We start from the raw sequence: 20847 nt of genomic DNA on the forward strand, positions 1-20847 counted from the left end.
GTCGTTGCGCTGGAATCTGGAAGATCCCTAACGACGAGAAATAAAAGCCAACAACCCACAAGGGACGGCGAGTGAAACACCCTTCATGTGTTCCTCATTAGTGTCTGGATGGGCTTACAGCGGTTGTCGGTTTTAGGTCGGATGTAATCAAATATTAACACAAACTAGAAAACAGGGAATGTCCAACTGCTCCCAACTATTTGGGTCAAACCCTGACAAACCATGTGGTTCTGTGGAGAGCGCTTCAGTGTTCTGGTACCAAAACTCGTGAACACGAAGGCTGATTGACTTCGACGTCTTTGATCGCAGACTGATGGACGGATGATGGAGGTGAGCAAACGACCCCGAGCGTTACTTATTTCTGAATCCAGGCATTACTGGCGGACTCTGGGCTTGGTTTGGCCGGGGTTCTTTACCCTATAGGGTAACCAGGGGAGGTCATGGGAGGTGTTTACTCCGCCTCACCGATGAGGAGTCCTGACGCCCTGACTTTTACAAAGTGATGAATTTCCCAATCAATTGGGATCGTTGGTAATGATTCAGCGCTTCCCACGTCCGAGGCGGCGCTCCTTCCATCTGTCGTTCCCACCGGGTTGGGAGTTGCTTTTCCAAATGAGGGTAAATTTGGATACGGAACTGACCAAATGCGCGAGAGAGCATGAAATACAGCTGGCGCTAGTTCGTAACGGAAAGAACTGGATCGGGAGGTTCGGGCATCGGATCAAGATGCTCCGTTGAGATCTATCAGGAAGTGTCCGGGTCGACCCAGAAGACCATTGAGGGTAGAGACGTTGGACTCACTCGTTCCCGTTGGATTTTTACGTACTAATACCAACATGGCCGTTTTCGACCTTGTCTTAACCTGTTAATTTAGTCAATCCTACTCAACTGTCATTGGTTCGGGAAGGAGGAGCTTCTTGAGGACGACTCAGGCCAGAGGGGTGTCCCGGAACGCCCCCTTCCGTCTCGGTATCACATAGAAGAACGATCTCATTTATTTCGACATGAACACACAGGAACACACACGTGTGTGTGTGTGTGTGTGTGTGTGTGTGTGTGTGTGTGTGTGTGTGTGTGTGTGTGTGTTTGTGTGTGTGTGTGAAGACCCCCAACAGACGTGAGCACACACACCAGCTCACTCGACTAGCCTTGGCCATTTGTCACCCGATACAACGTAGGAAGCCGATATTTGAAGTCCGTATAGATTTCCTCCATCAAACAGGAACAAAAGGCGGACACTGCATTAATCTTCACGTGTGGCAGGACGCCTACGAGCCAAGAGGTGAGTGTATTAGACGACGCCAGGGATGGATGGGCTGTGGCGGTTCTTACCCATTCTGCATTGCGGCGGGATCGTATGTTAACGCCATGCCGGTCTGGAAGACAAAACACAGGAAACATCCACATTAAAGGGAGAATAAACATTAAATGACAGAAGAATTGTGGTCGACCTCCAGTAAATGTTACATATATGTAGTTCCATATTTACGCCGGACATCACGGCGTTTTGTCACTGCCACGCTCGACCGCAGCTCCATTACGCTCTAGGAAATCCGTCAATATGTTCTTGCACCAGTGACACCGCAATAATTCACTGTAGTTTTTTTTTTTTTGTACTTGGAGGATAATGTAGTTTATACCTGGAGTCTTTTTACTCAGAATAAATCGAATAAAAAGTGAATCAGATCAAATCGGAAAAAAGAAACCGTCAAACGACAAAAACGATTTGGGGGAAAAGGTCAATAGGACGAATTTGTACCGGCGACGTTTTTCAATTCTAATCATGTACGACTGTGTTTTTATGAATGAGAGTAAATTAAGATTGGCTGTTCGTGTGTGTGTGTGTGTGTGTGTGTGTGTTTGTTTGTGTGTGTGTGTGTGTGTGTGTGTGTGTGTGTGTGTGTGTGTGTGTGTGTCCGAGCGACCAGGAGAGAAACCTGTGTGTTACAATCCGTCATCTGCATTCCTGAAGGTTTTCTCCCGGGGGAGAGTTAATCCGATTTCTTTTAACGGGAGGCTGCTGAGGACGGCAGATTTCATCAGCACACACACACACACACACACACACACACACACACACACACACACACACACACACACACACATACTTTTTTCTTGCCCTCTCTCTCACACTTCACCCTCCCTCGCTCCCCTTACCTTTCTCTCCTCATCCATCACCCCCATCATCTCTTAATCCCCCCCCCAGCGTCTCTCTGGACTACCGTTCATGCCCCCGTCCTTCTGGGGCGGGGTGGGGGGGTCTACCTACACCTAGCTCCAGGGACCTGGTGATGGGGGTCGGTGAGGCCTGAACCCAGAAGACTGATCAGAACCAGAGAACCTATGCTGGAGGGGCTCAGAGGAAGCGTGGGCGTGGCTAGAGTTGGGCGTGGCTGGGATTAGGGCGTGGCTAGAACAACGTTTACGTTATTATCTGAATGCGATGCTGGATTATATCTTAACTTTATATTATACACCCCCCCATGAACAAAGCTTAGTCCTGTGAAACGCTGCAGGAGGTGGAGGCGCGTCCTTCCGTTCTCCTTTAGCATTTAGTGGCTTATAAGGTCTAGCGGCCTCTAGTGGTTCGGCTGCAGGTTGCAACTGACCTGACGACTGTCGCTAACGTCCATCGATGAAAACGTGTTAATTATAGACACAGTCAGTCAGCTTTATTGTAAAATGGACCATAAATGCACGACATACAGCACAGATTAAATCACAGCCCTCTCTGACCCACAGGCAGTAAAAAAACGAAAGAACCGCGTTATTATTATTGTTATTATAATATTCTTATTATTATCATTATTATATTTATAATAATCATAGTCATTATTTATATATATTATATATTCTGGATTTCCGGCGGGCACCTCCCTCTCCACAGCCGGTGATCATCAATGGCAGTGAGGTGGAGGTGGTAGAAAACTATAAGTACCTGGGACTGCAGCTAGACAGCAGACTGGACTGGTCACTCAACTCCAACTGTGTGTACAAGAAGGGGCAGAGCAGGATGTACTTCCTAAGGAGGCTGGCCTCCTTCAACATCTGTCCTAAGCTCCTTTTCATGTTCTATCAGTCCGTAGTCTCCAGTGTGCTGTCATACGCCATTGTGTGTTGGGGTGGGGGGGCCAGGAAAAGAGATATGGACCGTCTGAACAGACTCATCCGCAGAGCGGGCTCAGTGGTCGGGCTGAGCCTGGACTCTGTGGATATGCTTCTGGAGAGCAGGACCATGTCTAAAATTAAGGCCATCATGAACAACACCAGGCACCCCCTACACACCACCTTCTCCCAGCAGAGAAGCACCTTCAGCGGCAGACTGCTGTCACACAGCGCCTCCACAGAGAGGCTGAGGTCCTCCTTCGTGCCCCGTGCCATCAGGGGGTACAATGACTCTCTCAGGGGGAGTGAGGGGGAGGTGGCGAGGTCAGCACGGGGTTGAAAATGGATTTAATTTAATTTAAATTTAATTTTATACTGTTGTATATATATATATATAATTTATTTATTTATTTTTATACTGTTTTTATATTTTAATTCAATTTTATACTGTTTAGATTTTATTTTATACTGTTTATATTTTAATACTGTAATATTTTTAAATTTTATACTGTTTATATTTTTAGTTATAGTTTAGTATATAAGTCCTGTTAGTGCTGCATGTGCCTGTCTGTTAGTGTAATGTATGTCTTGTGGTATGTCCTGTGATGTCAGTGTTTCCTTTTCTCCTGGTGTTTATCCAGTATTATTCGTTAAGTAATGCCTGAGCAGTGGATATATGCAATTTCCTCCGGGATTAATAAAGTATCTATCTATCTATCTATCTATCTATCTATCTATCTATCTATCTATCTATCTATCTATCTATCTATCTATCTATCTATCTATCTATCTATCTATCTATCTATCTATCTATCTATCTATCTATCTATCTATCTATCTATCTATCTATCTATCTATCTATCTATCTATCTATCTATCTATCTATCTATCTATCTATCTATATTATTATTATTATTATTATATTATTATTATTATCATTATTATTATTATCATTATTATTATCATCATTATCATTATTATTATTATTATTATTATTATCATTATTATTGTCATCATTATCATCATTATTATTATTATTATTATTATTATTATTATTATCATCATTTCTCATTCATTCATTTTCTTGACCACTTCTTCCACTTTTGCAGGTCATGGGGCTTACTGGAGCCTATCCGAACTGACTTATGGGCGAAAAACATTTTTATTATTATTATTATTGTTATCATTATTATTATTATTATTATCATTGTTGTTATTATTATTATTATTATTATTATTATTATTATTATCATTGTTATTATTATTATTGTTATTGTCGTTGTTGTTTACTTCCTGCTCGAGTCCCTTCAAGGGTCACGACCGACCATATTAGGAAGCTTTCATGACACCTGTGCTGTACTGCTATTATAGATGTTCTCACTCACACACACACACACACACACACACACACACACACACACACACACACACACACACACACACACACACACACACACACACACACACACCTTCCGTACAAAGCGGAACACAGGGCGACACACAGACACGGACATCTGTCGGGTTTTCACACAGAGCGGTGAGCCGGAGAGGAAGAGGAGGAGAAGTGTGCATGTGTGTTTGTGTGTCAGGAGTGTGTGTTTGTGTGTCAGGAGTGTGTGTTTGTGTGTCAGGAGTGTGTGTTTGTGTGTCAGGAGTGTGTGTTTGTGTGTCAGGAGTGTGTGTTTGTGTGTCAGGAGTGTGTGTTTGTGTGTCAGGAGTGTGTGTTTGTGTGTCAGGAGTGTGTGTTTGTGTGTCAGGAGTGTGTGTTTGTGTGTCAGGAGTGTGTGTTTGTGTGTCAGGAGTGTGTGTTTGTGTGTCAGGAGTGTGTGTGTGAAAAAGAGTGGGGGTGGGGGGGCATACGATCATGTGTTTGCACCATGACTCACACTCGTGTCGTATGTCTTTAATCCTCACATGCGTCCCTTCCTGCTTCGATCACATGATGCTGCGAGAGCGAGGAAGACTATGGTGACGAAGAGACGGAGGCAGATAAAGGGTGAAAGGGGAGGGCGACCCTGAGCCGCCCCTGGATTTCAGAATAAAAGCTAACATGTAGAATTCCTGCTTTAAATGAATGTTTTTATTTTCCCGGAGCTACTTCCTGTCTGTGTCGGGTTTATTCTGCAGATACTGCGTTTTGCCTCTGTAGGGCAGATGGGTGTCCTGAAGGACGAACAGCCCCCCCCCCCCCTACTTCCCTCCCCTACTTTGCCATCTCAGCAGAACTGTCAGGTGTGAGTGTGTTTGTGTGTTCGTGCGTTTCTATGCCGACGCGCTCCTTGACCTCCAGCGCCGCGACCTTCCGTGTGAAGACGTTGACCTTTGCCCCCCCCCCCCTTATCGCTGATCAACGTTTCTAGAAAACCGGATCCATTTCAGGTTCAGCAACATTCTGATGTGCGGCGAGAAAACGTGGTCACATGACCTGCACATCTGCTTTAGGTCGATCTAAATCGAGGGGCGGAGCCTGCTATTTAAAAGACCAGCACTTCAAAGGGAAACGCCTCTTTTGGGGTGTCGGCATGTTGGAATAGAAAAACGCAAAAGCTTTACATTTTCATTACAATTACGTTATCTAGTTTCGCAAGATAATTCAGTTCTCGATTTTATGTTGATTTTCCGCCTGAAAAATATGCGGAAAAATAAAAAATAATATATTATTAGCGCGTAGCAACCCCCATGACCCACAATGAGGAAGAAGAAATGAAGACGAGATGGAAAACATTTTCTGTACTATTAAAAAATAAAATTTAACTGTCAGCTTAAAATACATTTGTATTAACTAAATATTATTAAAATACTTTTATTAATAAAGTTCAGTACAGAACTGGGAATGGTTATGTACAGTTCATTCAACTTACGTTTTTTTAGACTTACGGATACCTTTTTTTGTTTACTTACGTCTTTTTTCAGTTTGTCGATTTTTTTAATTTACACTGTTTTTGGACTTACACCGTTTTCTTGACATCATTTTTAGACATACATTGTTTTTCAACTTACATCGTTTTTGGATTTACGTGGTTTGTTTTTTTGACTTGCGTTCCGTCTCCTGGAATCGATTAATGACATAAGTCGAGGTTTACCTGTAATAAACTGGGATCTGTTTGGTTGTGCGATCTGAGTGAAAATCGATGCTATTTTTACGTGTTTTTTTTTAAATAAAACTTTTTCACGATTAAATGGCTGACTCGTGATTCTTACCTCGCCCTCCCGGTGCCACGGCCTCCCGTTCTGAGGGTACTTGCTCTGGCTCTGGCGCTTCTTCTGCCCTCCGTCGGCAAATTTGCACAGCAAAGGCTCCGTGGGGGCTGCAGAGAGAGAGATGGTGGGGGGGGGGTAATTACATCAGAACGGCTTCATCTTCTGACCCCTCAGACAGGCAGAAGCCCCTCTGAACTCTCCACAATCTGCGTTTGCATCGACATTCTTCCCTCCGGAGTTCCCAGGAACATTCCCAGGCCGACGGCGTTGGCAGCACCCCCCCCCCCCCGGCCCGGACCCAACCTGGCACCCCATGAAAGAGCAGCGGAGGGTATTTTTGAAATAATAATCACCGTAATCATGCTTGTAAATACCACCGAGACGTTTGCCAAAGCCGTTTCTGGCGGCGGCGTTCCCGCTCCTGACGCGTTTTCCCGCCGCACCTTCGCTTTTATTTGGACTTTTATACCTTTTCCACCCGACCGCCGTCAGCGCGGGTCGGCCCGATGATTAAAGGCCGTCCTGGACGTTAACGCCGTCGCTATCTGAATCCATCGTGGAGCGGCGGGAGAACGCTGACCTGAAACAGCTGTTGTTCGTCCATAAAAGGAAAGACCGCCCCCCCCTGGCGAGACCGCCATGACGGCTGACCTTCAGCACAACCGCTCATAAAAACGCTGATGGAGGTGTGGAGGTGACCCGCGTCACCGTGAGGGGGGGGGGAAAGGGCAGGTTCTCACGCCGCTGGTGCAGGTGAGACCGAAAAAAACGAGACGCGACTGGGTTCAGGAGGAGGAGGAGGAGGAGGAGGAGGAGGAGGAAGGAGGAGGAAGAAAAATAGAGGGAACAGGAGGGAGGAGAACTCTGGAGGCTGATGGAGATATTTTGCAGACCCGTGTCTCGCTGTCCACACCTGCCCCCGCCCTGCACCTGGTGCTTCCTGTCATCACGCTTTCATTACCGTCCTGCCAGCCGGCGACGCCGCCGCTCCGTGACGACACCGACCCGACCGACGGGACCTTTCATCACGCCGTTAAAAAGTCGACACCCTCCCAGAACATCAGCGGCGCTTTAAATCTGCGCTGACTCGGCGCCGCCAGAGAGGAGAGGGGGGAACGCCGTCAGGATGGACGGCAGAGGCCAAGGGTCATCCGGTCCGTGGCGTTAACAGATCGCTAACGTTAGCCGTCACAAACAAAGTTTGCGAGTGTTGATGTGGCTTCAGGGTCCACGATTGGACCAAAGTTTTTCAGCCAGGGAGAATCAGAGAGCAGAGAGAAAGAAAGAGACGCTGCAAAAGCAGAACAACAAAAGCGTTTCCAGACCTCTCCTGCTGCATTCTGGGAGGTAATTAGCCATTGAGAGATTTGGAGAATCTGACACGGAGCACGCCGACGTTGCCCCTGTGAATATACCCCCAGTTCCTGCGGCGCGCTCGCCAATTTGTTTAAGACTCCAGCCCAAGATCAACAGCCTCACACCGCCCAACCCAACCTGTGATCGCGCACACACACACACACACACACACACACACACACACACACACACACACACACACACACACCCCTCCTGTCCTTAAATTCTCCCTGCTAACCCACAAAACAGAAATGCGCACACATAAAATCCAGACCCCCGTCCAAACCCTCAGATCTCCTGCCACGCCGTCGACGGGGTAACAGAAAGGCTACCGTGCATGCTAGCAAAGCTAATGCTACAACTTAAGGTCACAACCCCCCACCCCCACCCTGAAACACTTCTCACGACGTGTGCAAAGCGCCGATGGGGGGGGGAAATACATAAAGCACTTTTTGAGCTGGACGCTAACAAGGCGCTCCGTGGGAACGCCTAATTGTTTTTTATGTGGGTTGCCATGGGAACGGGTAAACAACGGTTAACGAGGGGTGACCGCTGCGCCGCCCACATGTGTAACAACGGGACCGATCGCATTAAAGCGTGCACGCTAAAGCAGAAAGGAGATTATCCGGAGCAAGACGTCCGCGCCGCTAGCCGCGCTTCAGTCGCACTCCAGACTTCCTGTTTTGGCTCTGAGGAGATAGTCACGGCTTCCTGCGCATCAATGGACGCATTAGCATCCGCTAAACGAAGCAATAAGTGCATGCAGATGTACTTCTGTATCTGGCGGTGCAATTACAATAGCAATTTAAATTGGAGCTTGTTGCGAGTTTCACTTATTAGTGCTGCGTGGACAAGTAATTAAAGCCCTAACGGGAACTTCCTGTGGGCCGGCATCTGGAGGAGGAAGCCGGAAAATCGGACAACTTTCTTGTCTATCTGGGAGACGTACAGAAAAGATATCAGGACGTCGTACCGCGGTGGGCGCTCAGGATTGGAGTGTACGTGTTGGGGCGGAACGGTTGGGTCAACGCAGGAATGTCAACGAGTCGCAAAACGTGTTGGGGTAAAAAATGGTTTGGTGGAATGGACGCTTCCAGGACCACCTCATAGACTGTTTAAAGCACTTTTGTATTAAAGAAAAGTGTTTCTTTCATGAGTCTCGGAACACAGCGCACTTCCAGATGCTGTCAGCCAATAGCACGCGAGTACGGTATCATGTGACTACCTACTAAATCATCTTGAGACACTAATAAGCGAGGGATTACTGAAGTATTGTTACGGAGGAGGGCTCTAACTTTCCCGGAGTCAAACTGGGCCGATCCTCTGGACTTTAAGAAAGTTTCTTGAAGACGTTCTACCTCAGATCCAAGAGACTCGACTATCAATCAAGTTTTATTGATATATCTCTTAATCATGGCAACAGACATTTCAAAGCGCTTTAACAGACAGAAAAACCCAACAGAACCCTCCAGAGCATTAGCGACAGCGGCAGGGAAAAACTCCCTCATTGAGGAAGAAACTCGGGGCAGGACCCAGACTCTTTTGGGCGGCCATCCGCCTTGACCGGTTGGGTGGAAAAGAAATAAAAGGAAGAGAAGGACAGGGTCAGAGACAGAGAGAGAGAGAGTGTCAGATAGGCCAGATAGAGTCAGGTGACCACACCTCACAGGCGTGATAAGCCGGGACGAGACCAAACACTACGAGAACTGAAGAAGCCTCTTGGATCTGAGGTGAAACGTCTTCAAGAGTCTTTGGATAACGGAGGGAACAGCTGAGATACTTGACCCAAAGGATATCGCTCCGGCCAAAAGGAACAAAGTTGGTCGAGAGTTCCCGACGTTCCACGAGTTATCTAGGATACGTCATCGAGCCGTTAGCGCGGGAACGTTTGCGCCCGGAGAACGAGAAGGAAGAAAAACCAAGAATTATTGGAATTCTGCTGAGCGCTGACACGGCTCTAGGGATCTCTAATTGGATCAACAACTGTCGGATTCCCATCAGCGAGCTTGACCTGTCTACCCAAACCGAGGAAGCAGTGCCTTATGGGAAAACGAGGGGAAAAAACGAAGGGGGGGGGGACAAGGGAACGCAAAGTGATGAGGTTCTAGAAATAGATGAAGACAACAAGCAGCGAGCAGGAAGCGACACGGACGAGTAGCGGCGGGTATACGTCGCCATTTTCCGAGCGACGCCGACATGCTCGGGATGATGGCCGACCGGGAAGACGAGCGGCGGCGGAAGCTTCCCGATGGGGGAGGGGGAGGGGCTTTGACGGATCCCAGTCGATACCTCTCACAACTGTCACGCCGGCCTGGAAATGAAGACGGTCCGCCGGCCGTTTTTCGCTGACGGCGACGGCGAACGCGGCTCGGTGACAGACTGATAAATGGAGGGAATGCTGGGAGGAGAGCGCCGCCGGGGGGAGCGAGACAACCAGGAAGGGGAGGGGAAAGTAGATGGAGACACGTACGGCGTCACGACGGGGGTGACGGGACGATCCATACCCTACCGACGATTAGCATATAGACGGAGGACGTCCAGGACACCTCGACTCCCCGTCTTCCGTCTATCGCCATCGATCCGGCGTTCCCAGAGACGGATCCGGATCCACGACGGCCGCCGAAGGCCTGAGATCCCGTTATGGATCAGAGGAAGACGAGTGGAGGGAAGAAGCCCCCGGACGCGGGGGGGCCGACGCTGATCGATGAGCCGCTGCACACTTAACAAGAGCGATGTGATGGAGGGAGGCGCTGACATGCTAATCCATCTCACCCCCCCGCCGTCCGCCTCCCCCCATCGCATCGCTCCCCGTCATGGTTATCACCCGTCTGCACATCTATCTATCTATCTATCTATCTATCTATCTATCTATCTATCTATCTATCTATCTATCTATCTATCTATCTATCTATCTATCTATCTATCTATCTATCTATCTATCTATCTATCTATCTATCTATCTATCTATCTATCTATCTATCTATCTTCTATCCATCGTGTTGCCGTGCCAACGGTTGGGTGTGCTAGCCAGCCGCTAGCCGCCTCCGCCTCCACTAGCAGCGACGCTCCGGTTCCCTTCATTCTAGCTTCGTCAGCTAATCCCGCCCGGGGGGGGGGTGGGTGGTTGCCATGGCCACAAAACAAACAACCGTCAGAGCGGCGTTAGCGCGCTGAGGTTAGCCTGCGCCAGCGCTAATGACAGCGTTATTAAAATAACATTTACACGAGCCGACAGTCGTCACCGCATGCGGTCCAAACGGCTCTGGTTCCTGCAGGCCAGTGCGTTTTAAAGTGGCAGCGGCAGATGTGTGTGATGCTAACACACACACACACACACACACACACACACACACACACACACACACACACACACACACACACACAGGGCAGTAATTACGAGCGGTCGCTCCACGGCGGCTTCAGAAAATCCCCGATTATCACCAAACGCTGGAAACGAGACACCAGCTGAGAAAACACCGAAACACCCAACAGGTGACGCGAGGAAACGAAGGCAAGCCCAACCGGGTCAAACCGGGTGACACCAGGCGAAAGGGAGGTCATGTGATTCAAATGACACCCCCACGCCCACAGACCACCAGAGGTTGTGTGTTTGCTAACTGGGTTTCCAGTAACACCAGTATGGACAGCAAAGAAAATGAAATTACAGCAACATAAATGAATTATCAATAACGAGCCCTCAATACTGGATCTGAGGGCGATCAATACGCCTCAGCTGGGCAGTGGGGGGGTGGGGGGGGTGGTGGGGGCTGTGACCGGGGGACTGGACGGGTCGATAATGTCACTGGGGGTGATTGACGATCAATGCCACCAATGACGTTGATTTATGATCAATGAAAGCCGGGCACCTGACTAATAAGGAGGGGGGGGGGTGAGGTGGGGGAGCCTGAGGGGGGTTGGGGTTCAATGGCGCCCCCCCTTTACTGTAGCTGATTGGGAATCGATGAAGAGTGGCAGCGCGGCTGATTGAGGGTCAGGTGGTTCGGTGGCGGCGAACGGCTGGTGGTCGGCTGCGTGGGAACCGACCCGTCTGAACCCGACTCAATCAAACCAGATTCATCTGAAACCCGAATCATCTGAACCCGACTCACAACTCATCTGAACCCGCCCATTTGAACCCGACTCATCTGAACCCAACTCATCTGAACCCAACTCATCTGAACCCGACTCATCTGAGCCCAAACCGTCTGAACCCGAACCGTCTGAGCCCGACTCATCCGAACCGCTCTCGTCTGAGCCCAACCCAATTGATCTGACCCGTCAGAACCCGACTCATCTGAACCCGACTCATCTGAACCCGACTCATCTGAACCCGACTCATCTGAACCCGACTCATTTAACCCGACCTGTCTGGAACCGACCCATCTGAACCCGACTCATCTGAACCCGACTCATCTGAACCCGACTCATCTGAACCCGACTCATTTAACCCGACCTGTCTGGAACCGACCCATCTGAACCCGACTCATCTGAACCCGACTCATCTGAACCCGACTCATCTGAACACGATCGGTCTTCAAACACTGTAATTAAAGCTGTGCTGAAAGGAGCTTTCCACTGATAGAAGCTGCAGGTGCCACACACACACACACACACACACACACACACACACACACACACACACACACACACACACACACACACACACACACACACACACACACACACACACAGAACATTTGCATTATTTCCCCGTCATTCATAAACTCGTATCTGCTCATCTTTCATTTCTCGCTGCTCGGTTATTTTCTGTCTCATCCCGTTGTTGTCCTTGTCGTAGTCGTTGTCGTTTGCTTTTCTTCTTCTACAGTTTTTATTTCTTCTACTTTAATTCCATCGGCGTTCCTGCGTCGCCCCGTTTGACCTCCGGTTCCACCTTTAACTCAACCAAGAAAACTGCGGCGAATGATTTAACGAAGGTTTAGCGTCGACCGACGACGTACGTTGCCGCCCACCTTCATCACACGTCTGCATCCGAGCGCATCCGATTGGAAGTCCAGACCCGATGAGGCTGGACGGCGCCTGTCCCGACAGACCCCCACCTGTTCGTTTGAACTTCAAACGCCGCCGCAGACGCTCATAATTCATTCGTTTCTCAGATATTCTCTTTGTTGTTAGCAGCTTGACGCTAATTTCCTTTAGTCTTCCTCCCAGAAAAGCTGCTGACAATAAAGCGCCATCTTTTTTTTTTCTGCATGCAAAGCAAAGTACTTCAAGTGTTTTCAAAGGAAACGGCAGCGTTCGCCGGTTTATCTCCTGAAACACTCAGCAAGGCTTTCTGAGTTTTTAACCTCGGGTCAGGATAAATTAATCCAGAATTTAGGATACCTGTCGCGGCTAGCGCTGATGCTAAACTAACTTCAAAGCCCATCAGCTTCTCCGACCCGCCTCCTTAAAGCTCGTCTTTGTCGTCATTAACTACTCAACAAAAACTACAACTCTGACATCACTTCCTTCCTGGGTTCCCGCCCCCTGTAGAGGGCGTGGTCAGGTAGAACAGCTGACCTATAGAGAAGAGTTCTTGCCTCAACAGCTCAGAAGTGATGAAAAGACTTTTTGTTTTTCTCAGCCTGCTTAATAGGACCCAATCGATAGGCTGGCGTGTCTCGACCCCTGGGGGGGCAGTGGGGCAGAGAGTGGGGGCATGTTGACAAACAACATCGGGCAGGTTTTCAGCAGCGTGGGGAACCCTGTGTCCTACGGGATGAGACCGATCAATGCAGCATCAAGGACAGAACCCAGGACAGAACCCAGGACAGAACCCAGGATAGAACCCAGGACAGAACCCAGGATAGAACCCAGGATAGAACCCAGGATGGAACCCAGGATAGAACCCAGGATAGAACCCAGGATGGAACCCAGGTTTAGTAGGGTTCCATTCCATTTTGATGTTCTTTTCCTCTCCTCGGACATCGATCTTCAAACATGCGGCTGAAAGGCTTTGAAAGAGACGGAGCTAAATGCTAACTGGCAGGACGACAAACTTCTGATTGCACGCCTCCTGCTGGCGAGGGAGACGGAGAACGTAGAGTCACAGAGGGGCGCCAAGAGCGCCGCTCAGTGTGAGACAGAACATCAGAACCCGTTAGAACCGACGAACGCTCGTTTGATTAATGCCTACACTGCACAGAACTGAAGGACAGGAATGCAAAACATCAGGTTTCCATGGAAACCCCAGCATCTGGGTGGTCAGTCGTTCACCAGAGGGGGAGTGGCCTCCAGCACAACGCTGCTGTACTAAAACAGTAAGTACAGCTAGTCCTCGACTTACGAACATTTGAAGATACAAACAAACTTGCGTCACCATTTCTGACTCTCCTCCTGTAGTTCTGCTTTCTGCCACTACGGCAGCATCGCTGTGTTCACGCAGTTCTTGTTGTTAAGGCAAGCTACACGCTACGTGCTACAGTACCTACAGCGGATTGTCGACATCAACAATTTAATCTAAAGCTAAGCTACATGCTACATGTAGCATACATTGAATGATATTTAAGAGCGTTTAACTATTTTCTCGTGATTTTTATTTTTCTGCATATTTTAAAAAAAAATTGACATATAATCAAGAACGACTGAACTCTAAACGACCTGAACGTATATTTTATTTATTCTGTGTTGTTTTAATGTCCTGTAATTGTTTCTGGTCAGCCTGATGGAATAGAACTCTAGTATTTACAGTAGTAATAACATTACTTTAGTATTTACAGTAGTAATAACATTACTGTAGTATTTAGAGTAGTAATAACATTACTTTAGTATTTAGAGTAGTAATAACATTACTTTAGTATTAAGAGTAGTAATAACATTACTTTAGTATTTAGAGTAGTAATAACATTACTTTAGTATTTAGAGTAGTAATGATATTTAAATGACCTCAAATGGAGATTAGAGATTGAAATTTAATAAATAACGACTTACACACAATTCAACTTACAATCAAACTGTTCGTATGTTGAGGACTTCTGTGTCTGGTGATTTTCATCATGAACTAACAATTACAGACAAACATTCATGACGTTCGTCCTGATTGGATGTGGTGCGGGCGACGCCCTCAATGATGGAGGCGTTTTTTTCTGTGATTCAGACACGTTCAATAACTCAGACCAGTAAAACCTGGTCTTGAAGACCAACCGCGCTCACCAGTAGAAAACCAGAGGGCCTAGATTCATAAGGGTCATCCGTCGTGGCCCTTATAGATCAGGGGCCATTAAGCCGCTAACATTTAAAAGCTTACATGGAGGAGGTACAAAGGGGAGTTCAGCGGGGGCAGGGCGAATCGATATCAGCTCGACTTAGAAATCTGCTGTATTATCCTTGATCTCCAAGGCCATTTGCTTTGCAGGCTGAAATTGGATACACCCGCACTCCATCCGCCCCCCTCACCCACACTTACCCCCCCACACACACCGCCGCAGAATAAGACGGCCTGAAAAATTGATCTGGATGCATCTGTGGCGAGATCACGTCTGGAGTCGAAAAGAGAGACGCGACCGGCTCGAGGTAATTCTCAAAAAACTGCGTGTCGGTGCGTAAGAGGATGAAGACCCGCGCGGTAAATAGGAAAACACGGAATCATCCCAGCCGTGACACTTCTGTTGGGAATTCCGCCGCGGGAAAGCGACCACCTACAGAGCCACATGCTATGCTAATGCTGTCACACTGCAGACGCTGGCGGTGGGATTAGCAAAAACACAAGAGGAATAAGTCATGTTGACTTTATGCAGGTGAAACATAAGACACTCCCCCTTCCAGGCGGGGGGGAGGAGCCATAGGACGGGAACGACTCGTTTACCCCGCTAGGCAAACAAGACATGAAAAGTGCGATTTCCAGGCGGGTTTATCTTTACACGCCTCTACGCTGACGACTCTTTCCTTATCCCCACAGAGGCGTACTGTTGGAGTGGCAGTCGGACTCCCAGGGCTTCCAGCTCTGTGTTTCCCGCCATTACTTGCGCCCGGCGGGGGGAAGGACAATCATGGCGAGATGTGGCGCGGCACAGCGGGGTATTCCCCCGATACCACAGATTCCTACTTTCCACCTGACGCTCCGGATGGAGAGAACAGAGAGACGGCAATTACCACTCCTTTCTCGATATAGACCCAATCCTGGCCGCCGCTGCATTCCACTCCGAAGGCTCAGGGCCAAGCTGGAGGTAATGAAAGCAACACTGTCCTAATGGACTATTGATGTGTGTGTGAGTGTGAGTGTGTGTGTGTGTGTGTCAAAGAACAAATCATTGTGCTGGCATGCCGGTGTGTTTTCCTATTTTGCATCCTCGCCTTGAACGCCTCGTCCAGAAAAGTAAAAGAAGCAAAAAAATAAATAAAGGAGCCGGGATATGAAGGAAAACCAGGGCCCAGGGTGGCCAAGACGTGGGGTCAGCCGTCGCCACCAGGTGTGTTTCCATCGTTTCGTGGCTCTTAGAAACACGACGCATAATGAGGACACAAATAGCCCCCGGCGTCAGAAACCATTGGACGCCGTCTCGGTAAGTTCTCCGAAATGGAACCGGTCCCACTCCTGCTGATACTTCCCTGGCAAAGCTAGAAGGTGTTTACGTGTTTTATTTTGTGTATCCGTGTGTGTGTGTGTGTGTGTGTGTGTGTGTGTGTGTCCCCTTCCCTGCTGGCAGGCAGTCAGATGAATGAATGGGCGTCGACTCCCGGTGCTCCGGTGGCGCTACAGAAATAACTCTGCTGACCACGGTGACCTCTGCTTGTTCCCACACAGCCTGCGTCCTGTTCTAATGGAGGTGCCGACTCTATTTTGGGGGCGGGAGCTGGATTTATCTCGCTTGCCCTCCTCGTCCCGGGACGGTGACACCGCCGGCTGGGTGTAACCGATGCTGCCTGACCCTGACGCAAGCACACGGCCAGCGCAGACAGTTTTAAGGTCACTTCTGGCAGGTCAGGTGACCCGGAGAGAAGTCACGGTGTTTTGCCGGGGTTTAAAATATGCTAATGGGTGATACTCCGATCAAATGAAAGGTAGAAACCGGAGAACGGCCCTAGGCTCTTGCTCGGATATCTGGGAGCTTGATTGTCCTACTCCGCGAACTTAATCTTGGTTCTGGAGACGGGTGGGCCGCCGTACCTCTGAAAGCGATGCATCGCCTCGGGTCCGGCGTTAGATTAAGCCGACTGATGTCAAAAACCTAGAACCCGGTGATCCGTGAAGATATCCCGCGCATCTCAAGACGCCCTCGCTCATCCTTCACCGGAGCGGCGGAGAATTCGTTCCAGGAAGAATTAGAGAAAGAAACACCTGGAGGTCGGGCGACACACCTTCAGACGAACGACTTCCTGTCTAAGAAGAAACTTGCTCGTTAACAGAAATGAATGCTAAAAGGACGCGTCGTTTTTGTGCTGGTGCCGCTCCTGGAGCTAACCCTGCTATCATCCCAGCTAAAGATGAAATGATTGTTGCGTTGCCAGGTTTGCAGATTTGTTTAATCCTGCAGTGACAGATCAGATTAATCCTTGGATTCTCTGATCTGTCACTCAAACTGACCTCTGATGTCATTGAGACCCAACGCTCCAGGTAACTGAGCAGCTAGCTCACACGCTAAAGAGCTCACACCATCTTAGCATGCTAAAAAATTGCTAATTAGCACCAGACGACCGGAGGCTGAGGAAATCAATCTCATAAAACAATTCAGTCGCAATGATCGGTCTATCATCTGGGGACCACGACTGTTCAATATCGCTCGTCCTGGAGCTACATGGCTAACAGCTCATTTAAATATTAAAATCTACCTTGAAGAATCATTTTTCTGCCATCGTCTCAATCGGATTTTGAAATCGCTGCTCCGCCTCCGCCGACAAACAAACAAACAAACAAACAAACAACAGAAAGATGGCGGTGATAATCGTCAGCTGCCGTTGACACACATCGATGGACGGGATGAAAACACGTCCAACAAAGAGGAGAGGAAAAATGTTCCTCATAACAATGGCAGCCTCAGGTGCTTGTTTGCTGCAGCTAATATCGTGTGCACTCGGCTATATCCAGTAACACTGAGGAGCGTCAGGGAGGGAGGGGGGCGGGAGCGGAGGTGTGGGAGGGGGGGTGAAAGCGAAGTTCAGAGTAGGAGATGGATGAGAGACGGCACGAAGGCAAGGACGACAAAAACGTACAAGGGGAGACTAAGATAGAAGGGCGCGGGGGAGGGGTGGGTCGGACAGCTGGGCCGGGGTCACTGGGGTCAGCGTCGACTTTCATCTCATCCGAGGTCAAAACTTCTGAAAAAAATTTAACCTCTGAAAATCCCGACTTAATCCAGGTTTTGCTTCCCGGACTCAGAGTTCATCTTCTCTCCATGTTTCGGAAGTACAGTATTTTTCGCACTATAAGGCGCACTGGACCATAAGGCGCACTGGATTATAAACCACACTGGACTATAAACCACACTGGATTATAAACCACACTGGATTATAAACCACACTGGACTAGGAGGCCCACTGTCAGTTTGTGATGAAATGAAAGGTTTTTCGTTGCGCCTTATAGTGCGGAAAATACTGTACAGTGCGCCCTCATTCCTCGCGGTTAATGCGATCCAGGAACCACACGTGAATAACGAATTCCGGGATAGGGCGACAAACTATCTTATTATTTACAGTAATTTAAACGTTTCTGAACCCCCCCATACTGATATTAAACCACCTTCTATCTGTATTACCTTTAAAACACTCTGATAGACTGTTTAAAGCACTTCTGTGCCTCATGGACGTCCGAGACTCACGGAACGGAGCACACTTCCTGACGCCGTCAGCCAATAGAATGCGTGTACGGTGTCACGTGACTACCTACTAAAAATCCGCAATGAGACGAAGCCGCGAGCGTTGATGCGCGAATGCACGAGGGCGCACCACATATACGTTTTATTTTTAGCGTCTCCTTCCGTCCGCGCCGCTGAGCTAACGGACGGGGATTGATGCGGTTCGGCGGCGAAAACAAACAAAGCGTGACAAATCCAGATGATTGTCTGTGGGCGAGATAAGGTTATAATGAGAAAGTGCATCAGGGGAAATTGATCCTTTTGCAGGAAGCTGTCTGATTTACTGGGGGGAGGCCAATAATAACTTCCTGTGTGTCCCTGCCTCTAATGGGAGCCGGGCGGAGTCAACGGGGGGGTGGGAAAGGGGGTCGGACGGTTCAAGCGGAGAGGGTAGATTTCATTACCATACAATATCCTGAGGAGCGCGTCTGAACGGGAGTTTTGAGGGCTAATTATCATCGGTGGCGGCTATCGAAAACCTGTCTGATTGTCAGGGAGGCAGAAATATGGCCGCCGTGTGGCGGGTGGCGGCGATGCTAAATGAATTATCAATCGGTAATAGATCCGACCTTTCGCTTCCGTCGCAAACAATTTGCAGAATCAACGCGGAAAACCACGTGTTAACAAAAAAAACCAAAAAAAAAACCGGCGGTGTTTCCTCGGAGAGACAAGCGTGTCTGAGGCGCGATGACAACCGTGCCACCGGTACGTTAAATCTACTCGCCATGGGGGGGTTGTTGGGGGGGTAGACGCGCCTTCTGACAGGCCAGTTATTAGCCAGGGGAGTGTGGGAGGGATTGCAGAAATTAACATGGATTACTCAAGTATGACTGACAGTTTCAGAAGGGCTTTTTGTGACTTACCAAGTGATTTGGGACTTGGCTTAATTCAGCGAGGGACGCTTTAATACCGTGGGCTGTCGCTGCTATCTTGGTGCCGGTGCCTCCGTCAGGACGCCAACGGGGGAGGGGGATATTTTTCCGCCACCCTCGGTGGCGCAGGCCTCGTGTTGGAAATAAACGACGGGAAGCGTCCGCGGGGTTCGATGGAGTTCGGCCAAAAAACGAAGCAGCGGCGGTTCTCAGGAGTCGTTCGAGGCTCCCGCGGATTAGCGATGGAAATTAGGGGACGGGGAAATGTAACAACGTCCCCGGTTGCTTTTGGGAATTCGGTTTTGACTCCAGGCGTAGCTTCTTATCCTCCAGATCAGGGGTGTCAAACTGATTTTTTACCAAGGGCCACATCAGCATAACGGCTGTCCTCAAAGGGCCTGATGTAAATTATAAATGTACAGGATTTTCTGCACTATAAGGCTCACTGGATTATAAGGCTCACCGTCGGGTTTTGAGAAAATGAAAGGCTTTTAGGCGCTTTATAGCGCAGAAAATACTGTAACCACAGTAAATGTAACTACTCCTTAATGTTAATAATGATTTTATTACTTATTCAAGTTACAAACATGTTTGTTTGTTTCTCTGTTCTAACATAAATCCTTTTAATTCATCAGGTGATTAAACCCACAGAACTCCATCAATCAAGGATCAAACTATCAATCAATAAAGATTGATAGTTTGATCAGACACAAGCTAGGACGTTAACTTTGTTCAAAATGTTTTTATCAAAGTTAAAATGGGCTGAATCACTGCATTGTGGGAAAATATAGTTTTTGTTCAAAGCGTTTTTAACTTATTTACTTTTAGACACTTTATGCTCTCTTGGGGGGTGATGTGGGGGGCCACTTCTGGCCCGCGGGCCTTAAGTTTAACATATGTAAAAAAAATAGAAGCAAGATTTTCGTATTTATTGCGTGTTTCCGTTTGGTACTGTCGAAAAACGATGTAACTCAAATGAAGTAGTCCTCGGGCTGAGCTGAAGGTAACCATTCCCAGTTCTTTATTGTACGGAAACACGATATCGTGTGTGTTTAACGGGTTTCAACTTGACTTTAACTTCATTTGAAGTTTTCTGTGCAATTTATTTTAGAAAATCAACATATAATCGAGGTTTACCGACGCGCCTCAAACGTTATTAATTTCCTTTTTTTTTCTTTTTTTTTTTGTGCCGTGGCGTGTGCACGGGATTACTCACCTGCCAAAACCAAACAATAGCTAATGTATCTCCGGTTGAAATTACATTTACCACCGGGGTGTCATCTCTAAGCTGTTTAATGCATTGTGGGACGGAGGGGCTTTACTCAGCAGGGCTCAGCGGCGCCGGCGGATTAAATCACTTTTTATCTGCGTTTCCTTTGACTTTCCCCGAGCTCAGGGTTGCGGCGTAAATCATGAAGCATCCCTGTTGGGCTCACTTCAGTTTGCTTTACCGCCGTTGTAATATTTCATAAATTACCTTTATTTTTGCGGGATTGAATAAATCCAACATCCGCCGGAAA

General features: G+C 48.2%; 1 protein-coding gene across 4 annotated transcripts in view; it reads right to left on the bottom strand.

Moving 5' to 3' along the window:
- The window catches only part of rbms3 (RNA binding motif, single stranded interacting protein), a 166132-nt gene that overhangs the window by 13944 nt on the left and 131341 nt on the right, over positions 1-20847 (bottom strand). For all 4 annotated transcript variants that reach the window (XM_068332305.1, XM_068332308.1, XM_068332307.1 and 1 more), the window contains 2 exons: positions 6307-6413; positions 1333-1376 (listed from right to left, as the gene is read on the bottom strand). In XM_068332305.1, the coding sequence (XP_068188406.1) occupies positions 1333-1376; positions 6307-6413 (151 nt within the window). The remainder of the gene's footprint in view (positions 1-1332; positions 1377-6306; positions 6414-20847) is intronic.

The sequence above is a fragment of the Antennarius striatus genome, chromosome 14, assembly GCF_040054535.1.
Source record: "Antennarius striatus isolate MH-2024 chromosome 14, ASM4005453v1, whole genome shotgun sequence".
Classification (NCBI taxonomy): Eukaryota; Metazoa; Chordata; class Actinopteri; order Lophiiformes; family Antennariidae; genus Antennarius; species Antennarius striatus.